This window comes from Ictalurus furcatus, chromosome 7 (assembly GCF_023375685.1).
Source record: "Ictalurus furcatus strain D&B chromosome 7, Billie_1.0, whole genome shotgun sequence".
NCBI classification, from domain to species: domain Eukaryota; kingdom Metazoa; phylum Chordata; class Actinopteri; order Siluriformes; family Ictaluridae; genus Ictalurus; species Ictalurus furcatus.
In genome coordinates this window covers 18141398-18159445 of record NC_071261.1, presented here as the reverse complement: position 1 = coordinate 18159445, position 18048 = coordinate 18141398, and the positions used below count along the sequence as shown (strand labels likewise).

Here is an 18048-nt window from a genome sequence, read left to right as displayed (position 1 = left end):
TTAGTTTTAAGTTTAAAATATTTTAACTTGCAGAATGAAAGAAAGTTGAGAAATTGCAAGAATATTTAAAAGCCAAATAGTATTTGGTAGCTTTGAACATGTATTGCAACATTAATAAGAGAAAAGCTACAGCAAATTTTTAAGGAAACACTAAGCTCTCAGTATTTGCAGAGAGAGGCAGGCCAAATCAAATGATAGTACAAAACATCTCTTGGTTAATGATATTCCTTATGTTTTCATTCTATTATTCTCTCTCTCTCTCTCTCTCTCTCTCTCTCTCAGTACTTACTATGATCACATGTGTGGATTGTGTGGAGACTACAACGGAAACCCCAACAACGAGTTTACGAAGCCAGACGGTTCCTTGGCTGGAAGCTCAGATCAGTTCGGCAACAGCTGGCAAACTGACAAAGATGAAGATGAAACGTTAGTCCATTTTGTTTCACTTTCTGTGTTTGATTCCTTTGTCTGATCATTTTTAAGTAGCACATACATGTTTTAAATGAAAAACAGACTGTATATCTGATTATCACCGGACAACCTGAGCACTAGGATGTAAAAGGAATCCATGATGCGTTTCTAGGTGCAAGCCTGATCTCACACCTGACCCACCGTGTGACTCAAGTCTTGAGGTTGAGGTGTCTAAACCAGAGAAATGTGGAAAAATCACCAACACTGCCGGACCATTCAGGTGAGTGAATATCACACCTAGTGATTTCAATAGAATTATCAATCAGGCAATTAAAATGGCCGAAGACATACAACGAGGCATTATCTATTGATCTGCTGGTATCCCAAGCATCTGAACTTCAGTCAAATTAATGTACCAGCACCAGGGTACAAGTGTGTACATTAAACAGAAAACAATTTCAAAGTATCTTGGATAAAACCAAATAAATAATCAAGACATGAGAGCTATAGAGCAAACAAGAACACACAACAATAAACCACATCAGATATGTTTAAATATAATATGATAATGAGAGAAATGGGTGACATGAACATAAGCAGAAATAACTAACCCAATGAATTTAAAGCTGGGCAGGGATCAGATACAGAGATGAAAACATGGGCACATGCATATAAGTTCAAAATCTGAACTAAATTGTTATGCTGTAGTTAAAATTTATTTTATGTTGCTTTCAATCTTATTATATTCCTTTCTTGTTCATGCTCTCTCCCTCTCTCTCTCTCTCTCTCTCTCTCTCTCTCTCTCTCTCTCTCTGTTATCCTCTTTATCCCCCTAGGGATTGTATAGAGCTAGTGGACCCTCTGCCATACTTCCAGAGCTGTGTGTTTGATATGTGCCGCTATGATGGACTGCTGCAGACTCTGTGTGACCAGCTCCAGGCTTATACTGATGCCTGTCTCAGTGCAGGAGCTCCAGTGCACCAGTGGAGGGAGCCAGACTTCTGCCGTGAGTCTCACCGGACAGCACTGTTCAGAAACACAAATACACACACCCACATTCAGTGACATTTTGCCCAGTTTGCAGAAATGAAGGCTTTTTGTCTGGATATACAATATTTTGACTTATTTCCACTTTGATTTTTGTGAACTAAGAATATAAGTATATGAAAGACAAGTAAAGCAAATATGTTATAGACTTCAAGGTTTTTCTTCCTCTTGCAGTAGTTAGATTTTTTTCTCTTTTTTCTCCACAGCTCTGGTTTGTCCGCCTAACAGCCACTACTCTATGTGTGTGAGTTCATGCCCAGAGACTTGTGTTGGTGTGAGCGGCCCACCTGGCTGTGGACAGAAGTGTGTTGAAGGCTGCAGGTGTGACCCTGGCTTTGTCCTGAGCCACAACAAGTGTGTTCCTCTCAAAGACTGTGGTTGTGTGGACCCTGCTGGCTCCTACCACCCTGTTAGTTTTATACACACACACACACACACACACACACACACACTTGTAGACATATTGTATTAATGTACTGAGCTGAAATGCCTAACTGCATAAAATTGCGTCATATAATCACATATTTCAAATTGACTAACAAGGTCTTTGTACATTGTCTAGGTGAATGAGAGTTGGTACCTGGAAGGCTGTGAACATCAGTGTGTGTGTGTAAGTGGAAGAAGAACCATTCTGTGCTACAACACCAGTTGTTTACCTACAGAGAGCTGCCAGCTGCTGGAGGGAGAGTACATCTGTAAACCCAATGGTACAAGAAATAACTACAGCACATACAATGTTTAAACTAATAAACTAATTATGTATTTAGACAAACTTTTTAATTTTCAAACATGGCAGCAGCTCACATAACAATTAACATGACAAGACAGACGATCAACATCTACTTAACTAATTTTAAACCAGCTACAATGCAAATATACATTAACCTCTCTGATTTCTCCCTTCTAACAATTTGTACCTGTAGATGAACCAACAACAAAACCCCCAACACCCGAGTCGTCAACCCCACAGACACCCACACCTCAGACCGCAACAACACAACCAACTTCTCCTACAACACCAACAACACCACCAAGTAAAAAAAAGATTGTATTTTCCTCTCTACAGTATACAGAGCAATATAAACATGTTCTAACCACTTCTCCTGTCCACTAATAGTGAAGTGTCCTCCTGATGCTGAGTACATAGAGTGTGGTCCAGCTTGCATTCCCAGCTGTAAAGAACCCTCCACCAACTGCACTGGCTCCTGTATCAGTGGCTGCTTCTGCAAGCCAGGTTTTGTGTTCCGGGGAAAAAGCTGTGTTCCCATTGAAAAGTGTGGATGTCTGGATGAAGATAATAACTACTACGAGGTAAATACAATTCACAGTTGATTATGGCAAATCTACATTCAGCCCTGAAGCAGCACTATTCATTCTGTACGTGTCATTTTGTTTCAGCCGGGAGAGATTGTCTTTGGCAATGGCTGCTCCAAGCTGTGTCGCTGTGCAGGCAATTATACCTTGAACTGTGTGGACAACACCTGTGACCCCACAGAAGAATGTCGGCAAGTGGGAGGGATCCATGGCTGCTATCCTAAAGGTGCCGTGTAAAACTTACTTACAATGATGTTATTGAATTATATCACCTTTGTCAGATGTTTAATGTTGGAAAATAAAAAAGCTACTTCATAAAGTCTATTTAATGTTTTATATTCTAGGTTACTTAGATTTTTAACACTTGTTTATCTTTTCCATGTAGACACCTCGACTTGTATCGCCACATCTGATCCACACTACACCACCTTTGATAAGCGGTACTATGACTTCATGGGCGACTGCACTTACTTAATGTCAGAGCCATGCAACAGCACAGACGTGCCTCACTTCGCTGTCTATGCTGACAATGAGAATCGCTACAACATTCCCACAGTCAGTTATGTGAGTGCTGTCCATGTCCATGTTCAGGGAGTGAAGGTGTCCATCCTGAAAGGAGGAGTTGTGCAGGTGAGGAAACAGAGAGTGAATCACTGCGGAAGATAAAGGAAGTGTAAATCTGGTTTCTCCGGCAATGTTGTAAGAAAGTAATTTTTTGAATACTCTTCTCCATCTGTTCTCAGGTGAATGGAACCAAAGTGAACATACCAATGAGCCCCGCTCCTGGTGTGGACATCTTCAAACGGGGGACACTCTACACAGTGTCCATGAACTTTGGTGTGACAGTTCGTTATGATGGAAACCACCATATGGACATCAAAGTTATCAAAGAGTGAGTGTTGTGTTACACTGATAATGATGAATGTCCTGTTAGTATAGTGTACAGCTGGCAGGCCCAAATATTTCTCTGACAGAAATCCATTTGTGACCAAAACTGCATTTTCAGTTCAACTTTAAAAAAAAAAAAAAGAAAGAAAGAAAGAAAGAAAAGAAAAAAATATTAACCTATTTGCAGACAATCCAATAATACAATAATACCCACATCATGTGTATCAGACCAGTCATCAACCTTTTAAGATTTTCCAGCTTATTGTTTTATCTTAAGCACTAACTAATCTGCCATTTTGTATGTATTAATGAGTAAAGAAAAAAAATTTTCAGAATAATTTTATAGATTAGCTTTAGCATCACACACTCGTAGGAGTGGCATGAACTTTACAATATGAGAAGCACAATAGGGCACACTTATCATGTTTATCATAATAAGGTGAATATAGCCTATGGCTAAATTTTGGCTTGAACAAAGCTTAATTGTTCCACTCTATTAAGGCTACACTATAGCTGTAATTGTTGTAATTAAATATGATTTGCTTGTGTTTGTGTGTGTGTGTGTGTGTGTGTGTGTGTGTGCAGCTATCAGGACAAGCTTTGTGGCCTGTGTGGAGACTATAATGGCAACATTAAGGATGACTTCCGTACCCCCACCGGCGAACTGGTCAACAGTCCAACTGAGTTTGGCAACAGCTGGAACACAGACCCTGAGTGAGTCGTTGGTTTTGTAGTGTATATATACAGGGATTGAGTATTCCTTATTCTCTCCGTTGACTGTACAGTGACAGAGGAGTAACAAGTCCATTTCCATTTCCATTTCAGCTGCAATAAACCCCCAGTTCCCCCAAGCCCCGAATGCACAGACACAGAAAAAGACCTTTATGAGAGTCCTGCTTACTGTGGAATCATATTGGACAGCAAAGGCCCGTTTGCTGTCTGTCACCCAAAAGTCAATCCTAATGTGAGTAAATTAGGCCAGACTGTTTACAGCTGAGCAGAAGACTAATTTATTCTTATAAAAGTAATACTGTGCCCTTTGTTTCAATTGTGTGTTTTTTTGTGTAGAGTTTCTTCCAAAACTGTGTGTTTGACCTGTGTGCATTGGGTGGCCCTCACTCTGCATTGTGTGAAGCGATTGAAGCCTACGTAAACGAGTGTCAGGACCGCGGCGTCCTCATCGGACCCTGGAGAAACAGTACCTTCTGCCGTGAGTCTCAAAGAAATCTTAAATTCACACTCATTTCCACTTGAATAAACACATGTTTATTTACCTGTTTACTAATACTACGTACAAATGTTAGGGAAATAGAAGTGTATGCATGCAGCATGTATCATTTCATAATTTTTAAACAAGTTGATATACTACAGTAACATTTTGTGTTTTTCTTTAGCTCTTGCATGCCCACCCAACAGCCACTACAGCTCCTGCATGACTCCTTGCCAGCCCTCCTGTAACCCTCTTTCACCCAGTCACTGCACTGGACCCTGTACTGAGGGGTGTGTGTGTGACCCTGGATATTTACTCAGTGGGGACAAGTGTGTGAAGGCAGACACATGTGGCTGCACACATAATGGACAGTATTACCAGGTGAGTGAGTCAGTATTTCTTTGCCAAGTCAGTCAGTGAGTTCATTGTACAGTTCTCTAAAATGTTCTTCCTTCTGTCCCTGTATGCTAGCCTGGGGACAAGTTCTACACCAAGGACTGCGAGCTGCTGTGCAGATGTGATCCTCCATTCGTCACGTGCAGTGCTGCTGAATGTCCTCCCATGCAGCAGTGTGGTGTGCAGGGAGGAGAAATAGGATGCTACCCAGTTGGTTAGTACTTCTTTACGGTATAATTTTCTATAATGTATTTTTTCAGGACAGTGATGCTCTTTAGTAAAAGAGCAATGACTTTTCTTTAAGAGTGTGTTTAAGTGTGTGAATCCATCTACGCTCTATTCCCAACTAGACTCGCAGGACTGTGTTATTTCTGGTGACCCACATTACAACACCTTTGATAGTAAATTCTACACCTTCATGGGTACCTGCACCTACACACTGGCCCGCACCTGCAGAAATAACACTGGTGAGTTGTTTCCATCCTTGTAATCTGAATGACAGACTACAGTGTAGGATTGTAAGATGTCTTGATAAGAATAGCATATACATTTATTTATTTGAATTTTACATAATTTGAAAATGTGTACAAGTCTTGTAATCACATCTTATATAGGTTGTCTACTCTATTCAAAATCCATAAAAAATGCTTTTGAATATTTTTTAACATTTTGACATGTATCAAGTTGATAGTTTTTAGCCAATATCATGTGTTTACAGGCCCCTGGTTCTCTGTGGAGGGAAAGAATGAAGAAAGAGGAATATCTGGTGTGTCATACCTCAGGAAGTTGTATGTGACTGTCAGTGGCATCACTGTGACGATGATGAAGAGCAGAAACACTCTGGTCAGTTTGAACTGTTAAATATAAAAAGTTTTATTTGTTATTATTTTTTAAGTCTTTCGTTTGATATGTGTTTGAATTTAATCCCTTGTTATTCCCATTAAGTTGTTTAGCATTACCAACATGAATGAAACTTTAAAGCTCTGTTTTTTCCCCCTTTCTATTCCATTAGTCTATTCATATTATCCTTCCTTGGTTATATTAAATTCTGATCTGCTAGCCTGGTAGATATGTGCATTTTATATATATTTCCCAGACTGGACTCATAAAGTGTATTAAAACTTAAATTTTGCATTGCTTATTCTGTTCCTTAAATTAGCCCTGCTATTGTAAAGGCTGTTTCTGTGTCTAATTCTATTTTGTTCTTCCACCACTGCAGGTGAACGGTCGTAAAGTATCTCTACCCCACTCTCCCTCTCCTCTAATCTCTTTAACTTCAGCTGGGCAGTATGTTATCCTCACCACTCCTTTTGGTCTGGAGGTGCGCTGGGATGGCAACCACTATGCTAAGATCACTGTGCCCAGGTATTGCATTTACCAACTTTCCCAAGAAGTCGTCTCTTAGGAGCACTGAGGGTTATAAGGCAAAAAGTCTTCAAGACGATGAACAATAATCTTCATAATCTCTCTCTCTCTCTCTCTCTCTCTCTCTCTCTCTCTCTCTCAGTACTTACTATGATCAGATGTGTGGATTGTGTGGAGACTACAACGGAAACCCCAACAACGAGTTTACGAAGCCAGACGGTTTCTTGGCTGGAAGCTCAGATCAGTTCGGCAACAGCTGGCAAACTGACAAAGATGAAGATGAAACGTTAGTCCATTCTATTGTTTCACTTTTCCTCTTATTGTTTATTGGCTTCTTTTTAATGGCTTAAGTGGATAGCCTATTTTCTTAATTTATTTTTAGGTGCAACTCTGATCTCACACCTGACCCACCGTGTCAACCAAGTCTTGAGGCTGAAGTGTCTAAACCAGAGAAATGTGGGAAAATCAATGACACCAGAGGACCATTCAGGTGAGCAAATCTTATATATAAGATTAGATTAGTCGGATTTTAACACAGATATCAATAATCCAAAACAGTTATTCATTGTTTTTTAACCCACTCACGGTGACTGTTAACATATTGTATATTCATTTCTCTCTCATTCTCTATATCTCCCCAACACACTTTTTAACAGTGATTGTATAGAGCTAGTGGACCCTCTGCCGTACTTCCAGAGCTGTGTGTTTGATATGTGCCGCTATAATGGACTGCTGCAGACTCTGTGTGACCAGCTCCAGGCTTATACTGATGCCTGTCTCAGTGCAGGAGCTCCAGTGCACCAGTGGAGGGAGCCAGACTTCTGCCGTGAGTCTCACCGGACAGCACTGTTCAGAAACACAAATACACACACCCACATTCAGTGACATTTTGCCCAGTTTGCTGAAATGAAGGCTTTTTGTCTGGATATACAATATTTTGACTTATTTCCACTTTGATTTTTGTGAACTAAGAATATAAGTATATGAAAGACAAGTAAAGCAAATATGTTATAGACTTCAAGGTTTTTCTTCCTCTTGCAGTAGTTAGATTTTTTTCTCTTTTTTCTCCACAGCTCTGGTTTGTCCGCCTAACAGCCACTACTCTATGTGTGTGAGTTCATGCCCAGAGACTTGTGTTGGTGTGAGCGGCCCACCTGGCTGTGGACAGAAGTGTGTTGAAGGCTGCAGGTGTGACCCTGGCTTTGTCCTGAGCCACAACAAGTGTGTTCCTCTCAAAGACTGTGGCTGTGTGGACCCTGCTGGCTCCTACCACCCTGTTAGTTTTATACACACACACACACACACACACACAGAGGCAGACATAAAACACATTATAAATGTACTTAAATGAATTATCTAATTGACCAGTATGTGTGTTTGTACATTGTCTAGGTGAATGAGAGCTGGTACCTGGAAGGCTGTGAACAACAGTGTGTGTGTCTAAGTGGAAAAATCATCCACTGCTCCAAAACAAGTTGTCTACCTACAGAGACCTGCCAGCTGCTAGATGGAGAGTACATCTGTAAACCAAAAGGTAAAAAAATCCCTGTAGCACATACTCCATATAGTTGATGAACATTTCAGACAATTTACAGTATTCATATTCTCTCTGCCTTTCTTACAGAGCCTACAGGTCCAGCAGTCTGCTCTGTGTCTGGGGACCCTCACTACACGTCCTTTGATAAGAAGGTCCATCATTTCATGGGCTCCTGCTCCTATACCCTCACCAAGCCCTGCAATGAAACATCAGGGATGCCATACTTCACTGTTGACAGTCAGAACGAACATAGGAGCAATAACAAGAAAGTGTCCTATGTGAAATCAGTCATCATCAATGTGTATGGAAGTAAGATTATCCTGGACAAAGGCCGCAAAGTCCAGGTGAGAGGCATTTCACAGACTTTATATTGAATTGCATTCAAGAGTATATGGCTATTTAGTACTGCATATGTGTTTGTTCATCCTGTAGTACAACACCATTACCTTTCTTATTACAGGTAAATGGAGTTCAGGTGACAGTGCCCATCAGTCTGACAAATGATGTAAAGATCTTCCTCAGTGGAAAGTTTGTAGTGCTGGAGACAAACTTTGGCCTGCGTGTTCGCTTTGATGGCAATCACCACGCCGATGTCAGTCTTCCCTCCTCTTACAAAGGCTTGTTGTGTGGAATGTGTGGTAAGATTCAAGAGCACAGTTCAACAGATTGATTAACAATCCATTAATATATTTCTTTGAGAGATTATAGGCAATAATCCATGTTATGACTGATAAAATTACATTTTATAAAGGGTGCTGAAATTCTCTAGTTGTTAATATTCACATTTGTACATCAATCTCAAAGGAAATTACAACGATAACCCAGTGGATGACAACATTATGTCAGATGGCAAGCCTACAAGCAACACCAACGAGCTTGGAGTGAGCTGGAAGGTGCCTGATGATAGACCAGAGTGAGTGATAGCGCTCCTAACTTTTGTAATCTAGTAAAAGCAAACACAGGATGTATATAATTCAAACAGCTATGGTACATGTTGGTACATGCCTAATAATTACAGAAGAATACCTTGGAATGTTTGACTCATGAAGTAATGCCTGAGGGTAAAACATGTTAGGACAAATACTGAATTTGGTTGTCTGTGCATGTAACTGATGGCTAAAGAATTTCTTTATTTTGTTTAGGTATTGAATTCTTTCTTTTTCTTTCTTATTCTGCCTTCTAGCTGTACTCCTGAAGGTGGAGATATTGAATGTAATAAAGATATTGAGAGTGAAGCTAAGAAACCAACCAGTTGTGGAATGATCACTGATCCTGATGGTGAGAACACACACACACACACACACACACACACACACACACACATGCACACACACATACATACAGTTGACAGTCTGTGAAATGACTCTAAGTAGGCTCATTTGCTCGGCAGAGCTTCAAAGAGCTTCATTTGATTGACAGACTGTGTGCCGTCTGGTGTCTTTGCCTAAGCTCTATCCCTCTTCTGTCCTCTCAGGAATCTTCAAAGCTTGCCATAATGTTGTGCAGCCTAACCCATACTTTGAGAACTGCGTGTTTGACCAGTGTGGCACAGGTGGCTCTCCAGTGTCCCTCTGCCAGGCTATTGAGAGCTATGCTGACTTGTGTGCCCAAGCTGGGGTGCCAATTAACTGGAGAAACAACACTTTCTGTCGTAAGTGTTTGTCCATGGGCATGAGGTGTGCCTCAGTCAACAAATTTTATTTCTTAGTTATCAATGAGGTAAATGCAGGCATATTTTTCAACTGCTCTTCCTGTATATCATTGGCTGACACCTTCTTCCATGCTGCTTCTGTAAACCCTCACATACCTTTCTGCGACTCAAACTATTTGATGGTTAATTGCGGCCCCTTAATCAGTTTGCTTGTTTCTCTATGTCCTTCAGCCCTGAAATGTGCTGTTGGCAGTCACTATGAGTACTGTGCTACTGCATGCCCCCCCAGCTGTCAGGATCCTGGCTCAGCCAGCACATGCCCACAGCCATGTGTAGAAGGATGTGTTTGCGACAAAGGACTGATATTGAGCGGAGACAAATGTGTGCCCTTCAGTCAGTGTGGCTGTACGGATAAGAACAGCAACTACAGACCTGTATGTAAAAGTTATTGAGTGTGAAATGCCATTATGTGAGTCTAGAAAGTGTGACAGAAAGAGTAATTAGTCCCAGCCCCATCTATGATGCCCTTAATGACCATCTATTGCTAACGGCCTGTTGTGTTGTTTATTGTAACATTCTAATAGCTGAGCTGTACATACAATCTTTTTTTTTTTTTTTTTTTACAAAAGATGTCAATGTCGATATGTGTGCATTATTCAGGTGGGCGAAAGCTGGTTTACTAAAGATGACTGCTCTGAACGCTGCATGTGTTATCCTTTAAACAATGTGACGTGTGAAGCATGGAACTGTAGCCCTGCACAGGAGTGTAAAGTTCAGGAAGGCCAGCTGGGCTGTGTGGATACAGGTATGTACTGCTCCAATCCAGTCATAGTATTGTGAGTGTGTTCTTCTCCAAACACATAGTACAGTGGGAGTATTCACTCAAGGCACATCCTAGTACAAGGTCAACATTTTTTGTTATATCTTAAACACGATTTCTTGACACTTTTAAGTTTGCAAATCACTATTCATTGTTCAGACTGTATGAGGTAACAGTTAACCGACAACCATGATTTAAACTTGCTTCTATTACATCACTTCAGTCTTTGATGTAAGTATTATAATTTATTGACATGTACATTAATATATCATAGGAAAACAATATGTACAAATTAAAGATTCCTCAATTAAGAAAGAAGGCAAGCTCTTATGCTAAGCCGGCAACAGTCCACTATAGAGGAAATGTCTAAACTCTCTAAATCTCTGTGTTCAAGGAGTGGGCATTTGCCACATAGCTGGTGATCCTCATTACTACACCTTTGATGGTATCATGCACACCTACATGGGCACGTGTACCTACACTTTGGTGGAAGTGTGCAACAACTCCATGGTGACTCCATTTACCATTGTTGCCAAGAATGAAGAGCGTGGCCAGCCTGAAGCCTCCTACATTCGATCTGTCACTATCTACCTTCCAGGAGCCAATGTCACACTGAGCAAGAGCAAGAAAGTACTGGTAAGGGTCATAAAACAGAGGGTGTAGATGGGCGAGCCATAAAATGGATGGAGTAAAATGTTTTAAAAGGATTGGTCATATAGGCATGTATATAATGTAGTATCGCTAAGAATATAATACACCTAGGTAGAAAAAAGATTTGATCATATAGTCTTCTGGTTTTGCTCTCTATAGCTCGATGGCCAAAGGATCCGTACCCCCATGGACATTGCTATAGCCAACGCGAGGGTGTTCACCAGTGGAGTGAACAGCGTGCTGTCCACTGAATTTGGCCTCATTGTCCAGTTTGATGGTGTTCACCATGTAGAGATCACTGTACCTGGAGACTACTTCAACAAGGTGAAACATGCTCCTGTGGCTTCTAGTTAGCCCTTTAACAAAGCTTTGGTGCATCTCCATAACAAGCATAAGATTCTAGTGAGGTCTTGATATACTCACAAACTGAGTACAATGCACACACAATATAATTAACAAATTGCACCCAATACATGGAAAGGTAAACTTTCTAAAGGCATATGCATGGAAAGAACTACAGGCAGTATTGCACCACAGACATACTATAACACACTGTGTTATGTGTAACCATTTCAGTAAGTTGTAGTCAAGAAGTATTGCTCTTTCGTCTGCTGCTCACATTTGTTTTCTATCCACTACAATGTTCATAGGTGTGTGGTATGTGTGGTAACTACAATGGTAATTCAGGTGATGACAACTTGATGCCAAATGGCCAGCCTGCTAAAGATGTCATAGAGTTGGGTAACAGCTGGAAGGCAGAGGGAGACAGTGATCCAGGGTAAGTACCCGACATACTCCTGACTCCTGGCACAGTATATAGAGTATATACACAACGTAATTGAAGCTCTAGTTAGCAAGTGTGTGTGTGTGTGTGTGTGTGTGTATATGTGTGTGTGTGTGTGTGTATTAGATTTACTGTGTATAGATAATTAAATCTCAATTCCATTTATAATTAATATCCAGAGACACAGTGAGCAGTTGCCAATTGAATATCTAACACCCCAAGAATCAAATACAGTGAAAGAAGATGATTTGAGTGATCCGCTCGAAAAGTTATTTGTTCATTTCTTCCTGTATTAAAAATGATCATTTTGGATCATTCAAATCAACGTCCACCTCCTAACTAGAGAAACTTCAAAACAAGGGAGAAAGCAGTTTAGGGGAAACAAAGTAGCATCTGCTCATTTGAACCTTTGCACAAGGCATTATTTATTGATGTCCCAGGAAGCATAATGTAAAATATTGTGAAAAGAAATGCATTCATGATACAAATTTTAACCAGCTGAATTTGCTAAATAGATGACCACACTTGATTAAAATTCATTTGTCCAAGACTACTTACTAGTACTTCACTATCTAGTTCTATTTAAGTGGGAATCCATATTGTAGATTATAGGTTACTATATACTGTGGTTACATGTGGTGTAACATATGCTCTTCATTCTGCATATTAAGAACATTGGTTCAACCAATCTGTGTGTCAAGGAGGCATAATCTACACATATTGTTCATTGTTAAACTACTAAATGTTTGACATGTTGAACAGAACATAAAAACAGATAATTAGCTGAGTGTCTCTCATTATCTTATTTATTTCATTGATTTATTATGTCGTTCTTTTATCTCTCTGTCAATCTCTATCTCTGCAGATGCCAGCCAGACACACGTCCAGATGTCCACCCGAACTGCACAGCCAAGGAAGAGGAGGCCATCAGGGATCAGTGTGAGAGCATCATCTTGTCAAACCAGTTCAAGCCCTGCCATTCACTCATCCCTCCAGAACCCTTCCTGGGGAACTGCATCTATGACATGTGCGAGTATAATGGCATGGAGTCCACACTGTGTAACAACGTGGAAGCCTATGCCCAGGCCTGCCAGAGTGCTGGTGTCACCATCAGCTGGAGAAACACTACCTTCTGCCGTGAGTGATCCTCAAGCTACTCAACTAAAGAGTGATTAGCCATGGGCAGATTTTATACTGCAATCAGTAACAATGATCTCTCCGTATTTAAAAATGTAACGTCATGTTGTTATTGCTTTATAGAGTCAGCTAATGAAGTTACAGATTTTAACTAAAGACAGCTCAAATGTAAAATGCCTCAGATGTATAACAGCAGATTCCCCGTTCTGACCTTCCATACAGCTCTTCCGTGCCCCCCAAACAGCCACTACTCAGACTGCACACCTCCATGCCCTCCCACCTGTGCAGACCTTTTCCCCATTTTCTGCCCCATGCCACCAAATAGCTGTGTGGAGGGCTGCCAGTGTGACGCAGGCTTTGTGCTGAGTGACGGCAAGTGTGTATCGCTTTCCAACTGTGGATGTGTGGACGAAAAAGGAGAATACCATGACGTAAGTTGCAATCAACTTTGATCCATGTAAAAGCTAGAATTCTAGGTTGAGCTTTAAACTAGTGAAGTGTACTGAAACGAGTATTGACCTGCCATTTATTCAAGCTCATCGTTAGGTTTCATTGGGAAGCTCTAAACTTTTGTAACACACACAATGTTCTGCATTTGTGATACAGAGAAAACTATGGCAGTCAGTAATCCTGCTGTGTGTTACAGGTTGGGGATTCTTGGGTGACAGAACACTGTGCCCAGAAGTGCACATGCAGTCAGGGAGGGTTACTGAGCTGCAAGGCCTTTCAGTGCACCTCCAGCTCTATTTGTGCCCTGAACAATGGTGGCGAGCGCTACTGCAAACCTGAGCGTGAGTCCTAGGAACTAATAACCCTAAAAACACAGGCCTCCACAGATCTTTTCTCTTTTGGTGTACTTATAAGATATAATCCTTTACATACATTATAATTCTCTTTTCCACAAAATAAATCTTCCATCATAAGAGTGCTGTTCAAGCAAAATATATAAAATGCCATACACACCTCTGAGATTTATAATATTTTATTTATGTATGTATATTCTTATATATATATATATACATTTTTAGGTTTTGACAAGTGCATCATTTCTGGAGATCCGCACTACCGCACCTTTGATAATTTAAATCATCACTACCAGGGCCCGTATACGTACGTGCTAACAAAGGACCATGAGCTACCCAGCTTCCTCACACCCCTTACCGTGATGGGTAAGAACGCCCGCAGAGGTGGCAGCAGCCGTGTCTCCTACCTGCACGAGGTTTATGTGGATGTGTACGGTGTCAACGTACGCATGCTCCAGAAGAAGATGCTGCTGGTAAGAAAATGCTGGATTTGTGTTAAATGAAGCGTACATGCATACACATATAATCTCAGGCACTACTGTAATGTAATTGAAAACTTTTCAAAAATGTAGTTTATAATTGTTGGGGATGGAAAAAATTTATTCTAGTTTGTTCATATCTGTGTGGTGGGGATCTCTCCCACAGGTTAATGGTGAGCGTGTGTCCCCTCCATTGAGTCCTAACCAGGGTATCAAGATCACCTTGAACTCCCGCTACCTACAGCTCACAACTGACTTTGGCCTTAGCGTGCGCTTTGACGGCAACATGCAAGGAGGTGAGAATAAAGACAAACACCATGTGCATATTTATATGTTGGCCTAGTCACATGCATGCACACTGTATATGACACAGAACAAACACACACCTCAGCAGTAACAGCACAAACCCCTTTCCCCCTGAACAGAGGTGATTTTGCCAAGCACTTACAAGACATATGTGCGTGGTCTTTGTGGAAACTATGACGGTCGCACTAATAATGAGTATGTGAAGCCTGACGGCAGCCTCACCCGCAACCTCAACGAGTTTGGAGATAGCTGGGGAGTGAGTGACAAGCAAGGAGAGGTCCACACCTCAGACCTGCCCAGGCTCACCCATATGCACAAGTGAGTACAGCACTTTCAAACTGGGCCTTAGTCACACCATTATCATCTGTTCAGTTCGTACCTCACTTTTTTCTTTACGCTAATTGTAATCATAATTAGACAAAGGTACACATTACACTATATGGTATATTACACTACACACATACACTACATACTAGAGTATATATAGCTTTGATTTTGATTAAAGATTATCACTGGGGTGTCATTTTTTCTTTCTACATACTCTTTCTTTGTATCCCATACCCAGCCACAAAAGCTCTGGTTCTAATTTAGTCTCTATCTCTCTCTCTGTCTATCTATATGTGTGTGTCTCAGGAGAGAGGTGGAAGGAGATTTGGACTCAGGCTTTGAGACACTCGGATGCACTGAAGCTGAGCTGGAGGAGCTGTACGGGAAGAATCAGTGTGGAGCATTGAGTGACCCTGCAGGGCCCTTTGCTCCCTGCCAAACCATCGTTGTGCCTGATCAGTTCCTGGAGTAAGTACAGTGACCTGTATTATTATAATGAGCTTTACCTGCAGAATACAGATCTTAAGAGTGGTTGTGTGCGTGTGTCTTGTGTACTCCAGGTGACTGATAGGCACCTTCACTGCAATGAGTGTATTGTGTGCAGATAATTACCTTATTGTTAACAAATCCTGGTAAAGAAAGTGTATATTGCTCTGACCAACATTGTGTGTGTGTGTGTGTGTGTGTGTGTGTGTGTGTGTGTTGCAGGGACTGTGTGTTTGACTTGTGTGCAGAGCAGAGAAATTCCACACTGCGCTGTGAAACCTATGCTGTTTATGCCCTGGCTTGCCAGGAACGGGGAATTACATTAGGTCCTTGGAGAACACAGCTGGATTGTGGTATGTCATAGACTCTCAGAGGAAAACACACTCAGACACACACAGTCTATCAAAAGTTTGGGGATGTAAGCTTTTTCTTTGTTAATTTGCAGTAACTTGTCATCAGACTAACCAGATCATGTGTAATACTTTGTGTTTGTGACAATAACAGTTATACTATGTGTACTATATGTGCGAATGATTTTAATACTCATTAAACAGTAGACTGAAGATTAATCTAAATGACCTGGAGGTTTATACCTCACTGTTGTTCCTAGGTGTCTCAGTGTGGAAAAGCTTTGATTTATTATTATATATTTGCAGGCCATACAATAAAGCATGAGCAGATATAAAATTGCTAACTTTAATATGTAATATAATTTACATTAAATGTTCACGTTTTTTTAAAATCTATATTGTTTTTCTAACAGTAGAGGGTGCAAAAGCGTCAGCTGCATTCTCTATAAAATCACTAATGTTGCTTATAATAACTGACTTCTTTTTTTTCTGCCCCACACACACCATCTGAATTTTACTGATAAACACACACACACAAATATAACATGAACATGCAAGCCAATAGCTTTAACATTCCTCCTGACTGGATTTTCTAACTGTGTGCATTATGTGTGTGTTGTAGGTCTGACATGTGGTGCCAACAGTACCTACACAACCTGCATGACTGCATGTCCAGCATCATGTGCAGACTTGGCAGCACCCTCGGAGTGTGAGCAAACTTCATGCTTAGAGGGATGTCAGTGTAATCCTGGCTTTACCATGAGTGACAATGAGTGTGTTCCTTACAATGAGTGTGGATGCACCTATTTGGGCCGCTACTACACTGTGAGTCCCCAGTTATGTGTATCTGCTGTAAGTATGTAAGGTCATACGAATACAGAACTATGTGCATCCCAATTTTCTCTTTGCATGCACACAGCTGAAGGAGACATTTGTGACTGAGGACTGTGCTCAGAGCTGTGAATGTACACCCACTGGTGCTGTTTGTCAGCCCAAAGGCTGCACAGAAAAACAAGTCTGTACCATCTCGGGCACCGTACGTAATTGCTACAACTGTGAGTGCCTCCACTTAAAACACTAACAATATGCACCTTCCAGTGTGTCAGAAAAAATCTGCTTATATAAATTATACATTGAAAATGTGTTCACATAAAATGCTGCTTGTTTTCTAACCACTATATTTTCACAGTATAAGGTAGATTCAAGGTTTTATTTGTCACATACACAGTTATATACAGTATATAACTTGCAGTGAAATGAAAAGCTCTTTAGACTGTGCATTTAAATAACTAAACTAAATGTGTTTAAATAACAGTATACTTTGTTAAGCAAATATAAGTCCTCTCTAAATTCCTCTGTATGTCTTTCTTAGTGAACCCATGCACAAGCTCACCATGCTTGAACGGTGGCACTTGTGTCGATGGCGTGGACTTCAGCTACACCTGCGTATGTCCTGAAGGCTATAAGGGGAGCAATTGTGAGGATAAAACAGTCCTAGGTAACTACAAAAGAACAAAATAATCAAAAATATATCTGAAATTATTAAGCAGAATTTGCTTCAGTGATCCTTTACTCATAAAATAGCTGTAATGTACTTTAAGGACTGACGGTCATATTGCCCCTACTATTCCAACAGATCAGACAAGCATTATTCTGATTGGAGTCTTGGTACCACTTGCCCTCATCATCATCATCACAACAATTGTGTGCGTCTGCAAGAAACTACACAGGTAAGTCCAGGAAACAAAAAAGAATTCAGTTTTCACAGTTAAATATTATTATATTATCCCCATAACAATCCAAATTAAAAAGGTTGTTCGTAATCTATGCATAATTCATTCAAAATATCAATTGTAATGAGGACAGTGACAGATAGTGACTGCTCCTTTCAGTACTCTGTACTGTAGCATTTGGATTTGAACTGAAATAATAACTATCAGGTTAAAGAATTTCAAATTTGTTCCATTTGAATAATGTATGTTGTAAAGAGTAGAACAGTGAATGTGAAATGGTGTTCTCTTCTCAAACACAGAAAAAACAATTATGATACCAGTAGCAATAACAGTCTACCACTGGGAAATAAAGG

General features: G+C 40.5%; 1 protein-coding gene across 1 annotated transcript in view; it reads left to right on the top strand.

The window, feature by feature from the left end:
* The window catches only part of zanl (zonadhesin, like), a 34956-nt gene that overhangs the window by 16523 nt on the left and 385 nt on the right, over positions 1–18048 (top strand). Inside the window, 46 exon segments of the mRNA XM_053630119.1 lie at positions 283–426; positions 584–691; positions 1248–1417; positions 1665–1867; positions 2021–2165; positions 2382–2492; positions 2576–2769; positions 2857–2998; positions 3158–3402; positions 3516–3664; positions 4246–4374; positions 4486–4624; positions 4729–4870; positions 5055–5251; positions 5342–5480; positions 5617–5733; positions 5985–6109; positions 6486–6631; positions 6774–6917; positions 7014–7121; positions 7288–7457; positions 7705–7907; positions 8024–8165; positions 8256–8512; positions 8629–8806; positions 8973–9081; positions 9352–9446; positions 9643–9819; positions 10051–10253; positions 10480–10624; positions 11034–11275; positions 11450–11614; positions 11941–12068; positions 12940–13211; positions 13434–13642; positions 13858–14002; positions 14240–14487; positions 14660–14789; positions 14919–15117; positions 15433–15594; positions 15835–15965; positions 16585–16787; positions 16882–17017; positions 17335–17460; positions 17599–17692; positions 17995–18047. Coding sequence (XP_053486094.1) covers positions 283–426; positions 584–691; positions 1248–1417; positions 1665–1867; positions 2021–2165; positions 2382–2492; positions 2576–2769; positions 2857–2998; positions 3158–3402; positions 3516–3664; positions 4246–4374; positions 4486–4624; positions 4729–4870; positions 5055–5251; positions 5342–5480; positions 5617–5733; positions 5985–6109; positions 6486–6631; positions 6774–6917; positions 7014–7121; positions 7288–7457; positions 7705–7907; positions 8024–8165; positions 8256–8512; positions 8629–8806; positions 8973–9081; positions 9352–9446; positions 9643–9819; positions 10051–10253; positions 10480–10624; positions 11034–11275; positions 11450–11614; positions 11941–12068; positions 12940–13211; positions 13434–13642; positions 13858–14002; positions 14240–14487; positions 14660–14789; positions 14919–15117; positions 15433–15594; positions 15835–15965; positions 16585–16787; positions 16882–17017; positions 17335–17460; positions 17599–17692; positions 17995–18047 — 7319 coding nt within the window.